The 20,921-nt window shown below is 43.1% G+C and overlaps 1 protein-coding gene across 1 annotated transcript in view; it reads left to right on the top strand.

Annotated features, from left to right (window-relative positions):
* doc2a (double C2-like domains, alpha) overlaps window positions 1–20,921 on the top strand; it is an 87,009-nt gene that overhangs the window by 11,490 nt on the left and 54,598 nt on the right. The window contains exons 5-6 of the mRNA XM_056288546.1: window positions 5,912–6,038; window positions 6,568–6,627. Of these exons, the coding sequence (XP_056144521.1) occupies window positions 5,912–6,038; window positions 6,568–6,627 (187 nt within the window). The remainder of the gene's footprint in view (window positions 1–5,911; window positions 6,039–6,567; window positions 6,628–20,921) is intronic.

Raw genomic sequence — 20,921 nt, 5'->3', positions numbered from 1 at the left:
CCAGTCACCTCCATAAAGGCTATTTAACGAAGGCAATTCCTACAGACGCAATATCCCCTCGAATTCAGCTATTGGGGCCTCTCAGAGACACTTCCCTGCTCTTCAAGAGGGAGATGGAGGCACTCGGTCTTATCCCCAAGATTATCCATGGAAGATTACCTGTGTGGCCCCTGTGCTACCAATGATCCCATTTCCCCCGGCAACAGAAAACTGGTTTTCAAATTTTGCTAGAGTTGCTCCCACCCTTCTCCACCCTCTAATGTGAAAATGAGAGTGGAAATATAAATTTACTGGGTTATGTAAGGGGTCTTGTGTTTATGTGGCGAGCTGTGCGTGTGTTTGTGTGTATGTACATGTGCGTTTCTGAGTGGGTGTATGTGTGAGTGTGTGTACCACCACGACCAACCTATCATGGCAAAGACATTGCTATTGAGGACTGCGCACCCCCTGTGGCACTCTAAAAACCTCCTTGTGTAGGTCTCCACCTCTGACCATGGTTTTACAATATCTGGCCTTACATCCGGTTGAAGTCTGAGGGTGTTGAAGTGTCTGGTGACAGGAGCAGGGTAGAATGGCCTGGGAGCCCCTAGCCAGAGCCTTGCACATCAGCGGCATGGAGTATATGGTTGCTAGCAGCAGGGATTGATTGGCAGCTGCTTTCGGCAGACTCTCGTGTGACTGAGCAGCCCTATTTAGGGACCACACTGCTCACCCCAATTGGGGAGGGGCCGAGAAAAAGTGGTCTAAAAATTGTCCACTCAACCAACCTCCTGTGTAGGTTACCACGCCTACTGGGAATTTCATCCTGTGGTAAAAACAAGAAAATGATCCCGTTCAAATTGGCAACATGTAATATTAGGACTCTCCTTGATAATGATGGCAACAGACCACATTGAAGGACCACCCCGATTGCTGAGGAACTAACACGCTCAACGCGGACATTGCTGCTCTCAGCAAAACCAGGCTCCTGGGTGAAGGCTCCCCTCAGAAAGGAGAAGGTTACACCTTTTTCTGGAGAGGCTATTCCCCTGGCAGACAACATCAGCATGGTGTTGGACTGGCAATCAAGAACAGCATTCTACCCAATCTCACTGAAAAACCCATTGGATTAAGTGAGAGGCTAATGACCCTCCGTATCCCCCTAGCAAAGGCATGCTATGCCACTCTAGATAGGTCCTTTGCAGTTTTAGCCCCAAGCCTCTAGAACAGGGATGCCCAACTCCAGGCCTCGCAGGCTGCAGTGTCTGCAGGTATTTGTTGCAACCATGCACTACACCACCTGATTTAACTAACTTCTTTCCCTCCTTGGTCCAAGAGGTGAGCTAATTAGTTAAATCAGGTGGTGTAGTGCATGGTTGGGACAAATACCCGCAGACACTGTGGCCCTCGAGGCCTGGGCACCCCTGCTCTAGAATAATCTTCCCCAATCCATTAGATTTGCTGAATCTTTGGACTGTTTTAAGCGGCTTCTAAAAACCCATCTTTTCAGGCAAGCTTTTTTATAGATTCCCACTCCTTGGCTCGTGTTTTGTTTCATTTTTCACTTGGTGCATTATTCACTATGCCGTGTTTTTATATTTATTCAATTTATTTTATGTATTTATTCATATTTTGTGTATTGAGTGTAAAGCAATTTGTAACTGTATGTTTTTAAAAGTGCTATATAAATAAAATGTTGCTTGCTTGTTTGCTCTGTTAAGGGCATATGCGCCAACACTACCATCTGACATTGAATATGACTATGCATTGCTTTTGTGCACTGCCTGTTGAAACCTATGTCCTATTGGACTTGAACCTAGTTTTTTGGCACTTACTTGCGTTGTTGTCTCCTGACTAGATCTTTGTTTGTGTTGTATTAACTCTCAGATGTATGTCGCTTTGGATAAAAGCGTCTGCTAAATGAAATTGTAATTGTAAATCTGACAGTGGTGTAAAGGACAGCTTCTATCACCGACTAGATGAGGCCCTTCATCATATACCAAAAAAGGACAAGATCCTTCTTCTGGGAGACTTTAATGCTAGTGTAGGAAAGAACAATAACATGTGGAGTGGAGTATTGGGTAGACATGGGGTTAGTCCGGTTAATTCAAAAGGTGTGAGGCTGCTAACACTGTGCAGAGCATGACCTCACCGTTACGAACGCACTGTAGCAGGAGAAGACCAGATACAAAACATCCTGAATGCACCCATGATCTAAACACTGGCACCTGATTGATTATATCATAACAAGATGTATTGACACTAGTGATGTCTTGCTGACCCGGGCTATGAGAGGTGCAGAATGCTGGATGGATTGCCGCCTAATCATGACCAAACTCCACATCAAAGTGCGCCCCCCACAGCATCTCAAGAAACCCATAAAAAAGCAATTGAACTGTGCTAAATTGAAGTCAGCCACAGCATGGAATGAGTTCCATCACCCTGTAGGCATGGTGGCACTAGAGTTTGAGGCCATTCTGAGTTCTGACAATTCCATGGATCAAAAATGGACTTTCCTAACCTCATTGCTTCATCACGCTGCAGCTGACTCTGTAGGCTACAGAACCAGAATACATCAGGACTGGTTCGACGAGAACTCTGACACCATCACACCCCTGCTGGAAACCATGCGTAGGGCACACAGGGCTACTCTCAACTGCCCTGCATCCGCCATCTTTCGGCAGCAGTGGCAAAAAGCAGGTATGGAGGTACAAACAGCCTTGCACACACTGCAAAATACATGGTGGATGAACAACGCTCACGAGATTCAATCATATGCTGACAGAAATGATATGCACAAGTTCTAAACTCTATAAAGACTATGTATGGTCCTAAGAACTACTCTGTCACACCCTTAAAATCAGTGGACGGACTGACAACCCTGAAAGACCAAAAGCAGATCCTGGCAAGGTGGGCGGAACATTTTGAAGCCCTACTTAACCAACGAGCACTCACCAACTGACCAATCCATCTTGGATGAGCTGCCAAATTGTCTGCCCATCCCAGACCTTGGCTACTCGCCAACTTTTCAAGAAGTACTTGAAGCCATCAACTCCCTCAAGAACAATAAGTCCCCTGGCAGTGATTGTATCTCAGCAGAACTTCTAAGACAAGGAGGATACTTGTGCACCAGAATGATATATCAGTGCATTCTGCCGGTCTGGGACTAGGAGAGTGTCCCTCAACAATGGAGGGATGCTAAAATTGTCACCCTGTACAAAAACAGGGGTGACAAGTCCATCTGCGGCAACAGTCGCGGCATATCCCTGCTAGCTGTTGCAGGCAAGGTCCTAGCAAAGGTCATGCTATGCAGGATGGTGAAGCACTTGACAGAACATCTGCTGCCAGAGTCACAGTGCAGTTTCAGCAAGAACAGTAAGACAGCTACAAGAAAAGTGCCACGAACAACATCAAGACCTTTTCACGGCTTTTGTCGACCTCTCCAAAGCTTTTGACACTGTGAATCGAGAGCTACTTTGGAAAATCCTGAGAAAGTTTGGCTGTCTGAGCAAATTTGTTGACAATCTGTCACAGTTCCATGATGGGATGGTGGCCCGGGTGGCCATAGGAGGACAGGAATCAGCGCCCTTTAATGTATGCACTGGAGTGAGGCAGAGGTGTGTGCTGGCATCGGTACTCTTCAACATTTTCCTCCTATGTGTCACAAAGCTTTTTCATAAAGATCTGGTAGGAAGTAGTGGGATCACAATAGACTTTAGGCTAGATGGAAACCTCTTCAACATTTGAAGGTTCCAGGCAACCACCAAGTTGTCAGCTGTGCAGATCCTTGAGCTGCACTACACTGATGACTGCGCTCTTGTAGCTCACACCTGGGCAGCGTCCTTTCTGAGGGCTGCAACACTGATCACAAAATTCACAATAGAATCAAACGAGCCTCTGTAGTTATCGGCAAACTCCGACATAAGGCCTTCCAAAACAAACACGTCCACCTGCACACCAAAATTGCCATTTACAAACCTGTCTGCATCCCTATACAGCTGTGAAGCCTGGGTCACATATGGGCGCCACCTAAGGTTGCTGGAGCAGTTCCACATAAGATGTCTGCAGAAAATCATGGGGATCACATGGCATGACTATGCTCCCCATGCGAAGATTTTTGCTAGGACAAACTGCAAGAGCATAGAAGCCACGGTCACTGAACACCAACTGCGCTGTCTTGGGCATGTCATCAGGATGCCTCAAGAATGCCTGCCACGTCAAGTCCTGTATGGACAGCTTCATCTGGGCCACCGGTCCACAGGTGGTCAAAAGAAGCGATACAAAGACCAGGTAAAAGCATCGCTGAAGAAGTGTTGTATCGACCTCTTGAGACTGGAGCAAGCTGCCATCAACTGTTCAAACTGGCGGGAGATCGACCACAGAGGTATAGAACAACGAGAAATGGAGAGGAAATTGAAAAAAAACAACAGAAAAGACTAAGGAGACACACAACCATGCCCGCCCCCACTAATTCAGACTTCATATGCTCAACTTGAAATAAAACTTGTGGATCAAGAATTGGACTCTACAGTCAATCAACCAGTCAATCAATCAAGTTGCATTTTATATAGCACTTTTCTAGCTTTAACAGCAGTCATCAAAGAACACACCATACAAGGAGGGATGTCATCATCGGACTCTATGGATTACCAGCAAGCAAGCAATGTATCCACTCTTTTCTCTCGCATAAGATGTACCAGGTTGCAGCTACACGTGGCACTGCTCTTCAAATGGGCTAACCTCAAAAGTCCGCCAGTGTCCTTCTCACTCCATTCATAAATAATAGATTTGCATTCTGAGGAAGAATCCAGCTGTTCTGAATACCAGTAGCATTAACTCAGAGGTCAATGTCTTTGCACCCCATATAGACAGAGACAGACAGAAAGACAGACAGACAGATGGATAGAGACAAAAGCATAGATAGATAGATAGATAGATAGATAGATAGATAGATAGATAGATAGATAGATAGATAGATAGATAGATAGATAGATAGATAGATAGATAGATAGATAGATAGATAGATAGATAGATAGATAGATAGATAGATAGATAGATAGATAGATAGATAGATAGATAGATAGATAGATAGATAGATAAACCGTGTACCTCTCTTAAGTAGCAGGATGTTCCTCGGAGCACTGCACCCATGGCAGTGGGAGATGGGAGCTGGATTGGTGTGTATAGGAGCAGTGGGCAGCTGCAGTGCCTGGGGACCAACTCCAGTTCTTCTTTCCATTGCCTTGGTCAGGGGTACAAACAGGAGTATTAACCCTAACATGCATGTCTTTTTGATGGTGGAAGGAAACCCACACAAACACAGGGAGAACATGCAAACTTCACACAGAAAGGACCTGGAACAGCCTGGGGTTCAAACCCAGGACCTTCTTGTTGTGAGGCAACAGTGCTAACCACTGGGCCACCGTGGATGGATGGATGGACGGACGGACAGATGGACTGACTGACTGACTGACGGACGGACGGACGGACGGACGGACGGACGGACAGCCAGCCAGCCAGCCAGACTATGTGCTTGCCAAGTAAAAGAATTAGTGTTACTGCATCTAAAACTTTAAGTGGTCCCTCTCACCCAATCTACATCTCTGTAGTCTTTCATCCTCCTCACATCTCCACTGTTCCCTGTCAGCCTGACACATTGCTACCCCTACATCTATTATGCTGTTTGTTTTGGCTTTCATCCAAAGCTGCTTTGTGTGTCACAGGTGATCATATTCTCACCACGGGTTTCGCTGTTAAATCGGGAACCGACCGAGCTTGCTATCCATTTCTGTTCTGTTGTGTTGGTGCCATGCGCTACCGTTCATCAATCGTTTTCTCTTTCTTCCTCCTCGACCTGATCAATACACTCTCTCTGCCCCTCACTCTCTGCCTTGTCTGTCCTCCCCTCTCTCGTCCTCTTTATCTCTGACAGGTTGTCGGTGTGCGATGAGGATAAGTTGACTCATAATGAGTTCATCGGGGAATCCCGGGTGGCATTAAAGCGCGTGAAACCTGACCAAACTAAACATTTCCACACCTGCCTGGAGCACCCACCCCCGGTACCTCACACACACACACACACACACACACACACACACACACACACACACACACACACACACACACACACACACACACACAGAGCTATGCAGGCCAGCAAACACATGCACAGCCCCCCCCCCAAAGGTAGGTGGTTTCAAGCTTTTGTATCCTAATGGAAAAACCTGGTACATACATACACACGCACAGTTCAAATACATGCAGATAACAGATTAACCCGACAGAGAGACTTGCTGCTGGGGCTGTCACCAGTAAAGAGATGTTCAAACATACAAGTGTGTGCACTGTGCACACACATGCACATCATACACACACGCACAAATGTTTTTATCCGTCTGCCTGAGAGAATGAAGCTTTGAGAACAAAGTACACACATGATGCACAATCTGTTCCCCACCACATTGTGTGGTGCCTTGAGCCTTAAACCCTTGTAACCATGAATAAAACCTGACTATTTTTATTGTTTCTGCTTCTCTCCCTGTTCTCAAACTTTCCTTGCCCCCCCCCCCCCCACACACCCCAATCCAGCTCCCATCTCCCACTGCCATGGGTGCAGCACTCCGAGGAATATCCTGCTACTTAAGAGAGGTACACTATCTATCTATCTATCTATCTATCTATCTATCTATCTATCTATCTATCTATCTATCTATCTATCTATCTATCTATCTATCTATCTATCTATCTATCTATCTATCTATCTATCTATCTATCTATCTATCTATCTATCTATCTATCTATCTATCGATGCTCAGTAAAAGGTGCTGCCAAGTTCAAAATCTAAATATTGATTCACATCATGTTAACAGAATCTGTATTCTTTATTCAAGAATTTCTTAATTGTAAACATAATTATATCAAAAGATTTCCTGGTTGTGGATTTAATACATTTAAAACATTAACACCATTTTGATTTATTCATTTGCCAATGAATTAACCCCCAAACCCTGGTGAGGAGCACTTTTTCCTCCTGTTAACACCTCACATTTCAGCAAGATCAATTAGAATTGATGTGCTAAAATGCTGAGGCCCAGGGGTGTGAGTAATAAAGGTAATCGACCTTGGTTTATACTTGTATTTTTTTTTATCTATGGAGCGATGTGAGTGGTTGGGCAAGGGAGTGGTAGCTTGCCATCATTCTGAGAGTGCTTTGATTTGAATTTCAATAAGGACAATTTGTTTTGGTCTAATTAGAGGGATAAAGTCACACATCTAGATGTCATTACAGTTAGACACTCCAGAGGGCAACATGGGAAAATCAAGAGGGAGAAACATCTGCATATAGTAAAGGACAGGGGATGGGAGAGGAAAAACCTCATTAAATATGAACTATCTTGATGACAAGCCCCCTCGAAGCCGTCATCCCTTCAAAAAGTAAATAGATAGGGGTCTGATGACGGATCCTTGTGGTATGCCTGTAGTATAGTAAACTCTGGAAATTGATAGTGGTATTCAGGCAAAGAACTGTAATACTTGTAATCTAAGCTTGCCCAAAAGTTTTGTTTTTTGTACCGACCCCTGAGAAACCGGGAACAAGCCGAAAGAAGAAGAAAAGGACAATTTAGACTAAATTTGGCTGCTCTTTAATCCTTGAAGGGGTCTCAGGTTGTCATTTTGCTATGAATATGAATTGGCGCTGGCAGTTACTGTTGCCCCTGTACTTACTTAAACACCATTACTATTGGTGTTTAATATTGAGCCCTTTTCTACTTGTACTTGATGGCATAATTTGACTTTTCTGACTTATTTCAATGTAAAACTACTTTGTATTTCTAAGGTGCATTTACACTTAAATGCACCTTAGAACAACAACATAACATGCATTCTTGTCTATGATATGATTAAATATAGTACTCTATGTTGCCAGTTGGTAACATTCAAACATTATCTACACATTGCTAATTTTCTTGTAGGCTGCTTTGGATGAAAACACTTGATAAATGAGTAAATATAAATGCAATCTAATGTTTTCCCTTTCCCTGAGGTTATCTACACGTTGCTAATTTTCTTGTAGGCTGCTTTTGATGAAAACACTTGATAAATGAGTAAATATAAATGCAATCTAATGTTTTCCCTTTCCCTGAGATTATGTGCTTTGGGCAACATTCTTACTCGAAAAGAATAATTCGCATATTGTATTCTCAATGCAAATCAAGAGTTTACTTTTTCTTGACATTAGAGAAGCAATTTGCCTGATTTTGAGATTTATCAGAAAAAAAAATCTTGAAACAAGTGAAACAACATGAGACAAAAGTGAAGTTATTTAAGTCCCCTTGTTTGAAGAAAAACAACATTGTTAAGGCTCAGTACTCGAGTACATGGCTTGCTAAGAAGAATATTTCTTTGAAGTATGGAATATGATCTCCGCCTGAAACATATAGCAAAGTCTTTTTGGAGGACCTGCGGCTTGGTGCTAAGGATAAAAAAAAAAGAAGATGAATTTGGAGGATACTTTTGATGTAATGGGCTGGTAAACTCTCCAGACAGTAGAAACAAGACAGATGGCACATCTAACTCCTCCTCCACTGTGGTGAAGGACTATATCTACTATATTTTGTTTCTGGAAGCTTTCCAGAATCTCAAGGGACCAGTTACCAAACAGCCTACCAAGATGAAAGAATAAAGCTGATGAAAACTTCCTGATTTAGTACAAACCTAAGGGTGTGGCACTTTTGAAGTGTTTGATTTTTTTGCCGTTGTAAGTTAGCCTCTTTCCAGGTTATAACAAAAAGTGTACCTTCGCCTTCCTATATCCTCTTGAGTGTAAGATATAAGATGAAAGCCTTGTGACAAGATCTCCACATCCCTAAGGGTCTTTTTTTGTGGGGGGTGTACTCTATGGTATCAAGTATCAACGGTCGAAGATAAAGAATGAATGTTTTAAAAAATGACAAAATGATGAAAGGCATAAGGGTAGTGATTCAGATAATGGGAGATAACTTATCAGTAGAGCATTGAGTGATGGACAGCGAGGGGAGGGGGGTCTCTGAATGGAGACTGAGTCACAGATGGTGACAAGTCGACTCACCCAGCGGTGTCTCTTTCCCCACGGAGGAATCACATTGACATGCGTCTGTCTGGGGAGAATAGAAGGTGATAGATGGTGAGAGTGGGATGAGACTATTGACAGAACACATAAAACAGGGAAATGGCAGGAGCTTTGGGCATCCTTGATCCTTTTTAGAATTTTGCAAGGATTTAAAGTTGAAATCTGCAGTTTTTCTTCGATTAATAAATCATTGTTTTGCCCATCCGGATCATGGAGTCAGGTTACATAACACTGTCATCTTTACCATGGTTGGAGAAATTCTCTTGTCTGTTCAACACTGTTGAAATGTTCTCACCAGGTAGGATGAACACTGGTGCAGCAGCAAATACAGTCTTATTCGATTGTAATGCCATCTCTCTGTTTTTAGTCTCATTTAATATCGGTTTGTCTACTTCTGTATTGACAGGACTTGTTATGGAAAATGCCACTCTTTGTATGTGCAGAAGTTATGTTCGGACTACATGTATTGCACATACAAACAGATACATTGAACGGCTCACCACATTTCGTCTGCATATAAACAGTTCATTTAAAATCTTCAATCAGATAGATTGGATGGATGAAAATCTCAGCATGTAAACTCAGCTAGTGTTCCTAAATAGTTTGACGTAGTTTGCAATACATTAGACTGTCTATGTTAACTTTGATCTGAAGATCCATTTTTACACTGCTGAACTGTTTATTGTTGAGTTGATGGCACACCAGCCACAATGGCTGCTAGACCTTGTTTGTAGTATCGGAAAATCAGTGACAACAGGTCTGTTTCTCTCTGCCTCCTACATCCAACTATATCATAACACTGTTTCACTGGCATAGTGATTGTCTGTATGACATAATCGCCACATTGTTGTAATGTTTCCAATGAATGAAGTGTGGGTTGCACCTTTAATGTTACCGAAAAAGAAAATACAACCTTAATATTCTGTTTACTAAATAGCAATAGATCAGGACTCAGGAATATTTATTTATTTAGATGTACTGTTTCCTGGTCATATTGTCTGGGGCCCACACTTGACATACCTCTGGAAGCATGGAGTTGTTTAGGAGAGATGGCAGTGGGGTTTTTAACTAGATTGTTTAACACAATCTTGGAAAGTAAGAGGATGCCTGAGGAGTGGTGAAGAAGTATACTGGTACCGACTTTCAAGAACAAGGGCGATGTGCAGAACTGTAGTAACTACAGAGGTATAAAGTTGATCAGCCACAGCATGAAGATATGGGAAAGAGTAATAGAAGCTAGGTTAAGAGGAGAGGTGATGATTAGCGAGCAGCAGTATGGTTTCATGCCATGAAAGAGCATTATAGATGTGATGTTTGCTTTGAGAATGTTGATGGAGAAGTATAGAGGAAGCCAGAAGGAGTTACATTGTGTCTTTGTGGATTTAGAGAAAGCATACAACAGGGTGCCAAGAGAGGAGGTGTGGTATTGTATGGGGAAATCAGGAGTGGCAGAGAAGTATGTAAGAGTGGTGCAGGATATGTATGAGGGCAGTGTGACAGTGGTGAGGTGTGCGGTAGGAATGACGGATGGGTTCAAGGTGGAGGTGGACTTACAGTGAGGATTGTCTCTGAAGCCTTTCTTGTTTGCAGTGGCAATGGATGAAATCAGGCAGGAGTTTCCGTAGACTATGATGTTCGCGGATGACATTGTGATCTGTAGCGAGAGTAGGGTGCCAGTTGAGGACAGCCTGGAAGAGTGGAGGTATGCACTGGAGAGACGGGGAATGAAAGTCAGTAGGAGCAAGATGGAATACCTATGCATGAATGAGAGGGAGGACAGTGGAATGGTGAGGATGCAAGGAGGAGAGGGGACGAAGGTGGATGAGTAAAAATTGGGGTCAGCTGTTGAAAATAATGGGGATTGCGGAAGAGATGTGAAAAAGAGAGTGCAGGCAGGGTGGAGTGGGTTTGAGAAGCGTCTCAGGAATGATGTGTGACAGAAGGGTACCAGCAAGAGTGAAAGGGAAGTTTACAAGATGGTAGTGAAACCAGCTATGTTATATGGTTTGGAGATGGTGGCACTGATGAAAAGACAGGAGGTGGGGCCACATTTAAATTTTATGGCAATTGTAGAATTTATTCGGAAATACCCACTATATGTTATCTTCATCTCTATTACTAATAATATTACCATTAGTTATATAAAATGGGTCATTTTGAACAGGAAACCATTAAGTAAACTCAGAGTTAAGTAAACTCAGGCTAAATCAGCCTTTATGGGAGCTTGACATGGCTGTTTAAGTCTTTGTTCTCTAGTGGAAATGCTGAGATGCTGTAGGTTTGAGGGGATTTTGCTGTGTGAACCAATGCTATAACTTCTTTTTTTTTTGGCGCTTAAGTTGTTTGTATCAGTTTTTTCCAGCCAGGATTGCTGAGTCAAGGCCTCTTCTCAAAGATGGTATATACATTTTGAAATGGTACAGAGCTACTTGACTGTCAGCCTGCACTCGAACCTGCTAATGAGTGTTCTCACAGCAGAGTTGTGGTGGTCATCCACTGAACTCCAAACTTAATGTAATACATAATTCATTACATAAATGCATGAGCCTATTTTGGGAAATGTACTTAAGAATATGCAGGTGGAAGTCAAGGACACCTTCATAAATGATGGCTTATAGGTTTCCTTGTTGTGGTTACACTACACTTATATTCATGGTAAATGCTGTTTGGGGCTTCAAATGTTACTTAGTTAATTTATCAAATATTTGTTAAATCAGCTGCTGTATGGTGATTTATGACCAAAACAAAATATAAAGGTGTAAATGTACCTCTGTAGACCAAAATGCTCCAAAAACACTAAGTTCATTGCCCTCACAAACTCTACCTCAGGCATTAAGGTCTTCGAAGTCGTTCCACTGCTGGCTTTTTGGTGACATTGCTAAAGGTCACACCAACTCCATTATAGATTATGGTTTAGGTGGGATGAGGCAACTGGAAGAGGATCACCTTAGCGACCTTAAGGTTCAATGAACAGAGGACAAAGTCAGCACAACTTCATGTGTGCTTTTCCATTGGCACCAAATGAGGTCTTTTATACCAAAATGCCGCCTAAGCATTTTGAAAATATAATTCAGTTTAAAGATAGTGCTCTCGAAAACGTTGGCATTTTGTAGCCAAAGGCCTCAAGATTAAAACTTCAGTGGTCTTGCCTTGCAAAATGCAGTGCCACAGATTTATTTCATTTTAGCATCAGCTTTACTAAGATTGGCAGAGTCACTCTCAATCTTTAAGAAAAGAATAAGACCCAGCTCTTTTGCGATCACCTCTGCACTTAATAGACTGAAAAAAAACTGCTTCTATGTAGTCTATGCACTCTGCATTGCCTCTGTGCACTGTCTGTTGGTACCTATGTCCTATCGGACTCAAACTTAGCTTTATGGCATGTACTAGTGTTGTTCTCTCCTGCCTAGATCCTTGCTTGTGTTTTATCAGCTCTCAGATGTACGTTGCTTTGGATAAAAGTGTCTGCTAAATGAAATTGTAAATTTGTTAAGTCTATCCACACCTGCCATTTCAAACCCCGTCAATTAAGACAGCTCAAAGATGTCTTAAAGTGTCAGTTAAATTGGGTTTAAAAAATCACTTACCACCAAGAGAGTACACCCTGCAAGTCAGTCAGGCTTGAGCACTGGTTGGACTCGATGAGTTTAACTACTTGCTTGGATTGATTAATGGAGGTCATTACATGTGTATGTGAGAGAGACTTGCTGAATGACAGCTGGCCATCTGGGGTTCGATCACATCAAATATGAATATGAAAGTGCAGTATCAGGTGCCCATTTGCATTTTTGGCAAACCAGCATTACCCCTGTGTGTTTACCTGTTCATACCAGCTGCAATCATCACATTAATTCATGCTGAACTTTCAGACTGGTGGCTTTGAGTCAGGGCCACTCTGCCCTGAGACAAAGGACAGATATTTACCAGCAAAGTGTAGGGTTGAAAAGGTTGAAGAATGTCAACAAATGTTTCAAAATTTGTACTTTTCTTTTTTATTTTATTTAGAATCACATATTAACAGCATTTTACATAATCATCTTTAGTTAGATACTTTTATAAAGTGATCCGTCTTTTCTTCATTTTACAGAGTTGTGAATGTGAATGTGGATGTGAATGTGAATGTGGTCAAAACCTGATCTGATTCGATTCCATGTGCTTTTTTCCTGGTCATGCGGTCATAATACATATCTTATCTGTGCCACATGTGAGCAAAAATAAACTAGAATCTCCTGTCACTTGCACCAGGTGGTCTAAATGTACCAGTTTTTCCATCCACCATGTGTTTTTCACGTGCCATCCAGACACGTAGCTTTGGGTGGGCCTAGGTGGGTCTGGGCCCACCCACTTGGCACTCAGGCCCACCCAATCTTCCAAAAAGAGGGATGCAAAAAGGCTTCCCTTTTTGCTGAATACTCCAGTGAATAGCAGTCAATGAATACTGTTTCAATTACCTGAATATGTGACCAATAAAAATAAAACAATTCTTGCTTCTTGCTTCTTGATAAGTCAGATGTGGCACAGATAAGATATGTGGCAATGAGTGGCAGTGCATTTCGCAAACACCAGATTGCAAGCAGCCCCTCCTCCTTCACTCAGTGTACTGCCCATGCGACTGCAGAGGAACAGAGAACTACTACTACTACTACTACTTTTGTGGGTTAAAAAAATCATGGCAAAACAAAGCAGGGCACATGCTACAGTGCTGGGGAGAACCAAAGAATACAATTGAAGCCATCAGCCAAGACGGGGAAATATTATCAAACAGCTATACAACAATGCTATTAACAGGGCGTTTGTGGAAAGGAATAGAGAGCACATTAAAGTTGTAATAGACCTAATTTTATTCTGTGCAATACAAAATATCCCGTTGCGTGAGCATCGTGAAAATGAAGAAGCATTGAACAGAGGCAACTTCTTGTTAATTATTTCAACTGATCTCTAACTATGACCCAGAAATAAAGCAGCGTCTAGAGGAATTACTAAGAAATGGAAAACTTACGAGCCCCGACATCTAGAATGAGATACTGGAAATTGCAGCATGGCTACTTCTCTGCAAAATAAAGATGGATTTGCATGATGAGACAGACACGTACTATGCAATTTTGGCAGACGAGTGTAAAGACTTATCGAAACGAGATCTTGTGGCTGTCTGTATCAGATACAGAAACAAAGGCATATTGAAGGAAAGGGCTCTGTGTTTTATGGACATTGCTATATCAGTAAATGCTATATCAGCAAAGATCCTGCAATTACTGGAGCCGTTGCAGCTGGACCCCGCGCTGTCCGTTGGATTTGGTTTCGATGGGGCATCGGCTATGTCCAGCAACAAACAAGGGGGACATATGATTTTAAAGAAAACATTTCTCCATGCCATATATGTGCATTGCAATTCCCATTGCCCAAACTTCGTCCTGTGCACAACATCAAAGGTGTCCCCTGGCATTTCTCATGTCATTAACAACCTGCATAGCTTCATGAGAGGGTCACACTGACATGCTAGATTTATGGAAATCCAACAACAGCTGTGACCAGGGAAACGAACTTTGGAACTAGAGAGATCCTGCAATGTCCAATGGAACAGATTTGATTTGAGATACTTTATTAATCCCCGTGGGGAAATTACGCTCTGCATTTAACTCATCCTAGCTGTGTAGCTAAGAGCAGTGGGCAGCCGCAGTGGGCAGCCACAGTGCAGCGCCTGGGGACCAACTCCAGTTCTCCTTTCCATTGCCTCGGTCAGGGACAGAGACAGGAGTATTAACCCTAACATACATGTCTTTTGATGGCGGGGGAAACTGGAGCACCCGGAGAAAATCCACTGCAGACCCGGGGAGAACATGCAAACTCCACACAGAGGACGACCTGGGATGACCCCCAAGGTTGGACAACCCCGGGGTTCGAATCCAGGACCTTCTTGCTGTGAGGCAACCGCACTAACCAGGCCACCGTGCCACTTTTTTTCTTCTTTTTTTTTTTTGGAACTCGTGTTCAAGTGCGGTTAGTAAAGTCTTGACACTTTTTGGTCCAATTTTGGAGACCCTTGCTGAATTCTCTGAAAGTTCTGGCCACACAAAACTTGACGCCAATGCTCTACTTCAGCACATGCAAACAAAAAAAATTGTGTTTCTACATGTCACAATCAATAAGTTGCATAAAATGAGTGACTACGCCATTATCGGCTTGCAATCTTCAGACCTACCAGTTACAGGTTGCATTGATCTACTTGAGTGTCTTAAGGAGAGCTACAACACATTCAGGAATACAGAAAATGACTTTGATAAGGTAATGACAGTGACAGATGATCTGATGAAGAAACAACATCTGAGCTGGGATGTCATTGGGTCTTGAAAGAGGAAGTTGCCAGCTAAGTTGGGCGATATGCAAGTTGAATCTACCGTGGGAAAAGCCTCACATGTAAAGGACAACTCAGACCTAGACAATATATGGAATGATATAGACAGGCAGATCACAGAACTCAACATTCGTTTTAAGTTGGACACGTACGGGTTTATGAGAGCCGCTGCTGCTTGCTTGCCTCGGTCAAACACCTTTGGTGACAAGGCATTAATACAGCCCGCCAGCACACTTTCCCATCGGATAAAAACTGGCGTTAGGGCGTCAGTGATGACACACAGACTGAACTCTTTGTCCCTGCTCTCCTTTGAAAGAGAACTGACTGACTCGTTGGACTATAATGAAATAAATTCGGTGCTCAACACCAAGCCCCGGCGTCTCCTGCTATAATCATCAAAAGTAAGCTAATTTACAATGTCAGGCTGTATATTGCTTATTTCATTATCATTATTTATTGGGTACAGTTTTTGTTAGGTGTGCAATTGGATTTTATGCTGAGGTGTGTGTGTGTGTGCACGTGCATGTGTGTGGTTTAAGTGGCTGCTGAGCCAGGCTATGTTCAAGTGTCATCCTTAACATTACTGAGCATGTTGGTGCCGATGTACCTCTCTCCATAGATAAGGATTATTGATGCTGTTGTATCTGTCAGCTGTGTGTGTGTGTGTGTGTGTGTGTGTGTGTGTGTGTGTGTGTGTGTGTGTGTGTGTGTGTGTGTGTGTGTGTGTGTGTGTGTGTGTGTGTGTGTGTGTGTGTGTGTGGCCGCCGTGCCAGGCTATATGATGCTGTTAATGTTCGTCTTGGTGCCTGAAACATTTACCTCTGATGATGTATAAGCCTTGTATGATTAAACTGTGTTGCATTCAGGCAAGTATAGTTGTAATTGCCTATTTTGTTTAACATATCCATTTCAGAACCTATTAAGTATTGGTCTTGGACAGGCTAGGCCCACCTGATTTTCTCTGTGCCCACCCACACTGTGATTTCGGCCTACGCCACAGGTGCTATCCTTGTTGCAGAAAAACAGATATGGTGGAAAATCAGCAAATTTTTCCCTTTAGAGTCTCCCATACTTATGTTTGTTTTTAATGTCCTGACAAAAAGAAGACAGAAATATTCCAATCTCCACAAGCTTTCAGTCAGCTGCTCACCTGGAACAGATGAACTGCCAACTAGCGGACTTCTTTTTTCAATTCAGGAGCTCCAAAAGTAGAAACAGCCTCAGATGGACTTTTCTGAAATGTGTTCTTACAAGAATCAAAGTACACTTTGATTGCTGATTATAGTAAATATCAGGAAACAGAAAATTGCAGTCCATTAGTATGGGTTAATGCTAACACCAGTATGCTAGTATTTGTCAATGCTAGTAGCTACAGCTATTGCTGTGTTACCTAACGAGTTAGCCAACCTAAGAAATCTGAAATTTTGAAAAGAAAAAACTTAACAACAGAAAGTGATATTACTGGAAAATCTGTTATTTTACCACTGTGGTGTGGGCTCTTTGATTCCACCAATGGCCCCATCAGTGGAGGTTGCTGAGCTGAAAAGTGAACTGCGATCCATTGAGCGGGTCATCGAGAATCTCCTCCAGCAGCAGATGGAGCTGTGTTCCCAGCTAATGTGTCTCGAGCCTGTGAGTATCCAGCGGCTCTTGGAGGCAGTGGCTACTCCTGCTGATGTCCCTGGCCTGACTTCACCTTGTCCCCCCATCCTGGGCATCTGTAGTTAAGGATCGCAAAAGGCTCTCTTTTCCTGTCTCAGTGGTGATGATGTCCCACTCACTAACTTTTTCTCTCCTCTGGCTGACGTGCCTGCCCTCTCCCCTGTCCCACCTCCTGCTCTCAAAGTGTACCACTTGTGGTCTGCTATCACAAAGTGCTCCACACCCGCCAGTTTCACGTCATCCATGGGCTCGCCATCCCCTTCATCAAACCCCCGCCCCCCGATGCTAACGTCCCTGTTTGTCACTCCTGCAATTGGAGCCTGACAACCTGTTCCACTCGATGTCAGCTCCAGTGACTTCTTCTCCTTCCCCACAGCCACCTGCTACTATCTCAGTGCCTCCCCTCATGCAAGCATCAGACTAGGTAATCAATCATTCAGTTAACCTGCACTCAGTCAGCTTGATAACAATTGGCCATAAAGTCAGATCAAAGCTTTCCATTTACAAAGGCAACCCTAAAACTGAGGAACCTAAGAGTTCAGTTTTTTGAGACTCTTATCATCAGTTTCGTAAAGCTTCCTGGTGCAATTTCATACTGTCTCTCAGGAGGCAAGACAGCTGATTTTATATAACTAATCCCAGCTCTTCTCAGTATCCATCCATCTGTCCACACTGTGATAGTGCACACTGGCACCAATGATGTCATGTCCCGGCAATCCATTAAGCTGCATTATGAACTTTAGTCTTGGGGAGGAGGTCCTGTCTGGTCCCACTCCCACTATGACCAAGAGCTCTGAACCTTTTAGCTGTCTTTTTAGTCTGCGCCTGAGGAAGCAAAATTTTACCACTGCCACTGGATTTGGTTTTATTAGTCATTTTAGTTCCTTCTGCACCTAATAGGACCTGTTTAAATATGATGGGTTGCATCCTCACAGGAAAGACACAAGATATTTGATTTTTAATTGTATTAACTTTATTAACTTTATTGCTTATAGCCTTAATTGATGGTTTCCCCAGCAAGAACCTGCCCAGCATCCTGGCTCTGTATTTCATAGCCCTGTCCCAGTCACTGCGGTTCCTGCTGGTGCTGGTTTCGTTTTTGTTTCCCTCACTAATTCATTCATTCCTGTTAGGACCACTGAAAGGCAGTGTGCAATACCAAAATCTATTCACAGTCCACACAGACACAATCTCGTCGCAGTTAAAACCATGTCTTCAAGCCCTGCTGTTGAATCAGCTCAATTCTATTCACTCAATGTAAGATCCCTTGCCAATAAGTCTTTTATCAGCCAGGATTTTATCATGGCCAACGATATTGATTTAATTTTATCATCACAGAGACTTAGATTAATCCTGATAAATGTGCCCCCCTCATTGAGTCATCACCCACCCCCCAAGAACATTTATTTTTCCACCAGCCAAGAATGACAGGCCGAGGGGGTGGTGATGCAGTAATAACCAGAAATGATTTTAGTTGTTCTCCAGTTTTGCTTGGCTGCTTCTCCACATATTAGTCTTAATTTTGTTTTAAATAACAAACTGCCCATTCTATGTGTTTTAATCTACCAGTCCCCTAAACTCACTTTTAGTTTTATTCGGGAATTTCCAGACCGTTTATCAGTCATTATGTTGCAATATGACAGAGTTCTTATTCTTGGTGATTTTAATATCCATGTTTGTTGCCCTTCTTCCTCTTTGTTTGCTTCCGATTTTATCAAACTTCAGATTCGTTTAATTTGCCCCAATATGTGAAGCAGCCCAGACATGACAATGGGCAGACCCTTGACCTTGGTGTCAGTGTGGATGATGTGAACTTGGTTGATTTTGCCATCTCAGATCACAACGCAGTGCTCTACCAGGTTCCAATCCTCCAACCTCTCCTGACCCCAAACCCCCCGACACTGATTCACTCTGTAAATTCAGTATCTGTTCCTCGCTTCTGTCAAGCTTTCACTGCCTCAAAGACATGCTTTAATATCAGTAAACAACATGGCCTCACCGCAGAGCAGCTCGTCAGTGTTTTTAACAGCTCTTGCATGAATATTTTACATTCTGTAGCTCCAGTCAGGGAGGGAATTTAAAAAGACAATGCAGGAAGGCAGAGTGGAAATCAAAAAAGGATAAACAGTGCATCCCTTCTAATGTCCTCTTCTCAGTATAAAATCAAAGAAGCAAGGAGCACATATTTTTCAAAACTTGTGACTAAAACGGGTGAACTAGATCTAAACCGGGTGAATAAACTGGATAAACTAAATCTCAAACTTTAGGGTTGTTTGATTCAACAGACTGGTTGGTTTTTAGGAACCCTCTGAACCTGAATGAATACGCTGATAAGTTACGGACTATGTTAAATCCCATGAGTACACCCGTATTCACAGTCGTACCATCCGGTTCCATCCGAATCAGAAACTCTGGATTAATGGTGACATTCGGCTGAGACTAAAAGAAAGGACTGCTGTTTTTAAAAACGGCGATAAGGACCACTACAAGGAAACCCGGTATGTGCTGAGGAAAGCCATCAAGTCAGCCAAGAAACAATACCAGGATGAATTAGAACAGCATTACAACGGTGAGGACTCCAGGTACATGTGGCAGGGACTACAAGTGATAACGGACTACAAACCCAAGCCGGGTGGTTTTACCAACACCACCGCTTCTCTCCCAGATGACCTGAACAGGTTGTATGCCCACTTTGAGTGTAACTCAGGGCCACCAGGCAATACACAGAACTTTGTTGGGCACTCACTCAATGAGATAACACATCAAGGGATGGAGTCTGATGTAAGACTTTTAAATCTGTCAAAGCGAGCATCCGGGTAGCGTAGCAGTCTATTCTGTTGCCTACCAAATCAAATCAAATCAATTTTATTTGTATAGCCCAATATCACAAATTACAAATTTGCCTCAGTGGGCTTAACAGCAACACAACAGCCTGTCCTTAGACCCTCTCATCAGATAAGGAACAACTCCCTAAAAAAAAACCTTTAACAGGGAGAAAAAATGGGAAGAAACCCCATGGAGAGCAACAGAGGAGGGATCTCTCTCCCAAGACGGACAACGTGCAATAGATGTTGTGTTTACGCAATTTACACAATACAACATTGAAAGAGGATAACAGAATTATAATGGACTTATAAAATATATGAAGAATATGATGCGCAGGATGCCAAGCAGTGTCCAGACGCCACCGGAACAGCCCAGGACCCAAGCCACGCAACCAGCGCCATCATATAAAAAAAGAAAAGAAAAAAAGGTATATGGATTCATAAAAATAAAATGTGATGAGGGGAATGGCAGGCAGCGTCCAAGTGGCGACCACCATCACCGCAGAGACCTGGAAGGAGAACCGACTGGACGTGCACACAAGGGAGACTCGACATGACACCATTCACACACAGAGAGGGAAAAGACATGTGAGAGAAGAGAACAGTTTGCAATAGTCATTAGTCATAATCAATTAAGTCATCAACTAGTCATAGTCTATACTCTATAATCTCGTCGGCAGAACAGTGGTTGGTAAATTCATTGAGACAGAAAACCAACCCGCCATGCAGTACAGGTTGTGAAGCACTCAACTTCACAACCTGTACTGCAACCTGTACTGCAACCTGTACTGCATACCAACACGAGGATCCCAGTGCGAATCTCCGTGTTGCCTCCGGCTTGGTCGGGCGTCCTAATTGGCCGTGTCTGCAGGTGGGAAGCCAGATGTGGGTATGTATCCTGGTCGCTGCACTAGTGCCTCCTCTGGTCGGTCGGGGTGCCTGTACGGGGGGGGAACGGGGGGCAATAGCGTGATCCTCCCACGCACTACATCCT

This window comes from Lampris incognitus, chromosome 10 (genome assembly GCF_029633865.1).
Source record: "Lampris incognitus isolate fLamInc1 chromosome 10, fLamInc1.hap2, whole genome shotgun sequence".
NCBI lineage: Eukaryota > Metazoa > Chordata > Actinopteri > Lampriformes > Lampridae > Lampris > Lampris incognitus.
Note: the sequence above shows the minus strand (reverse complement) of the source record. Positions and strands in the feature narration are given on the sequence as shown.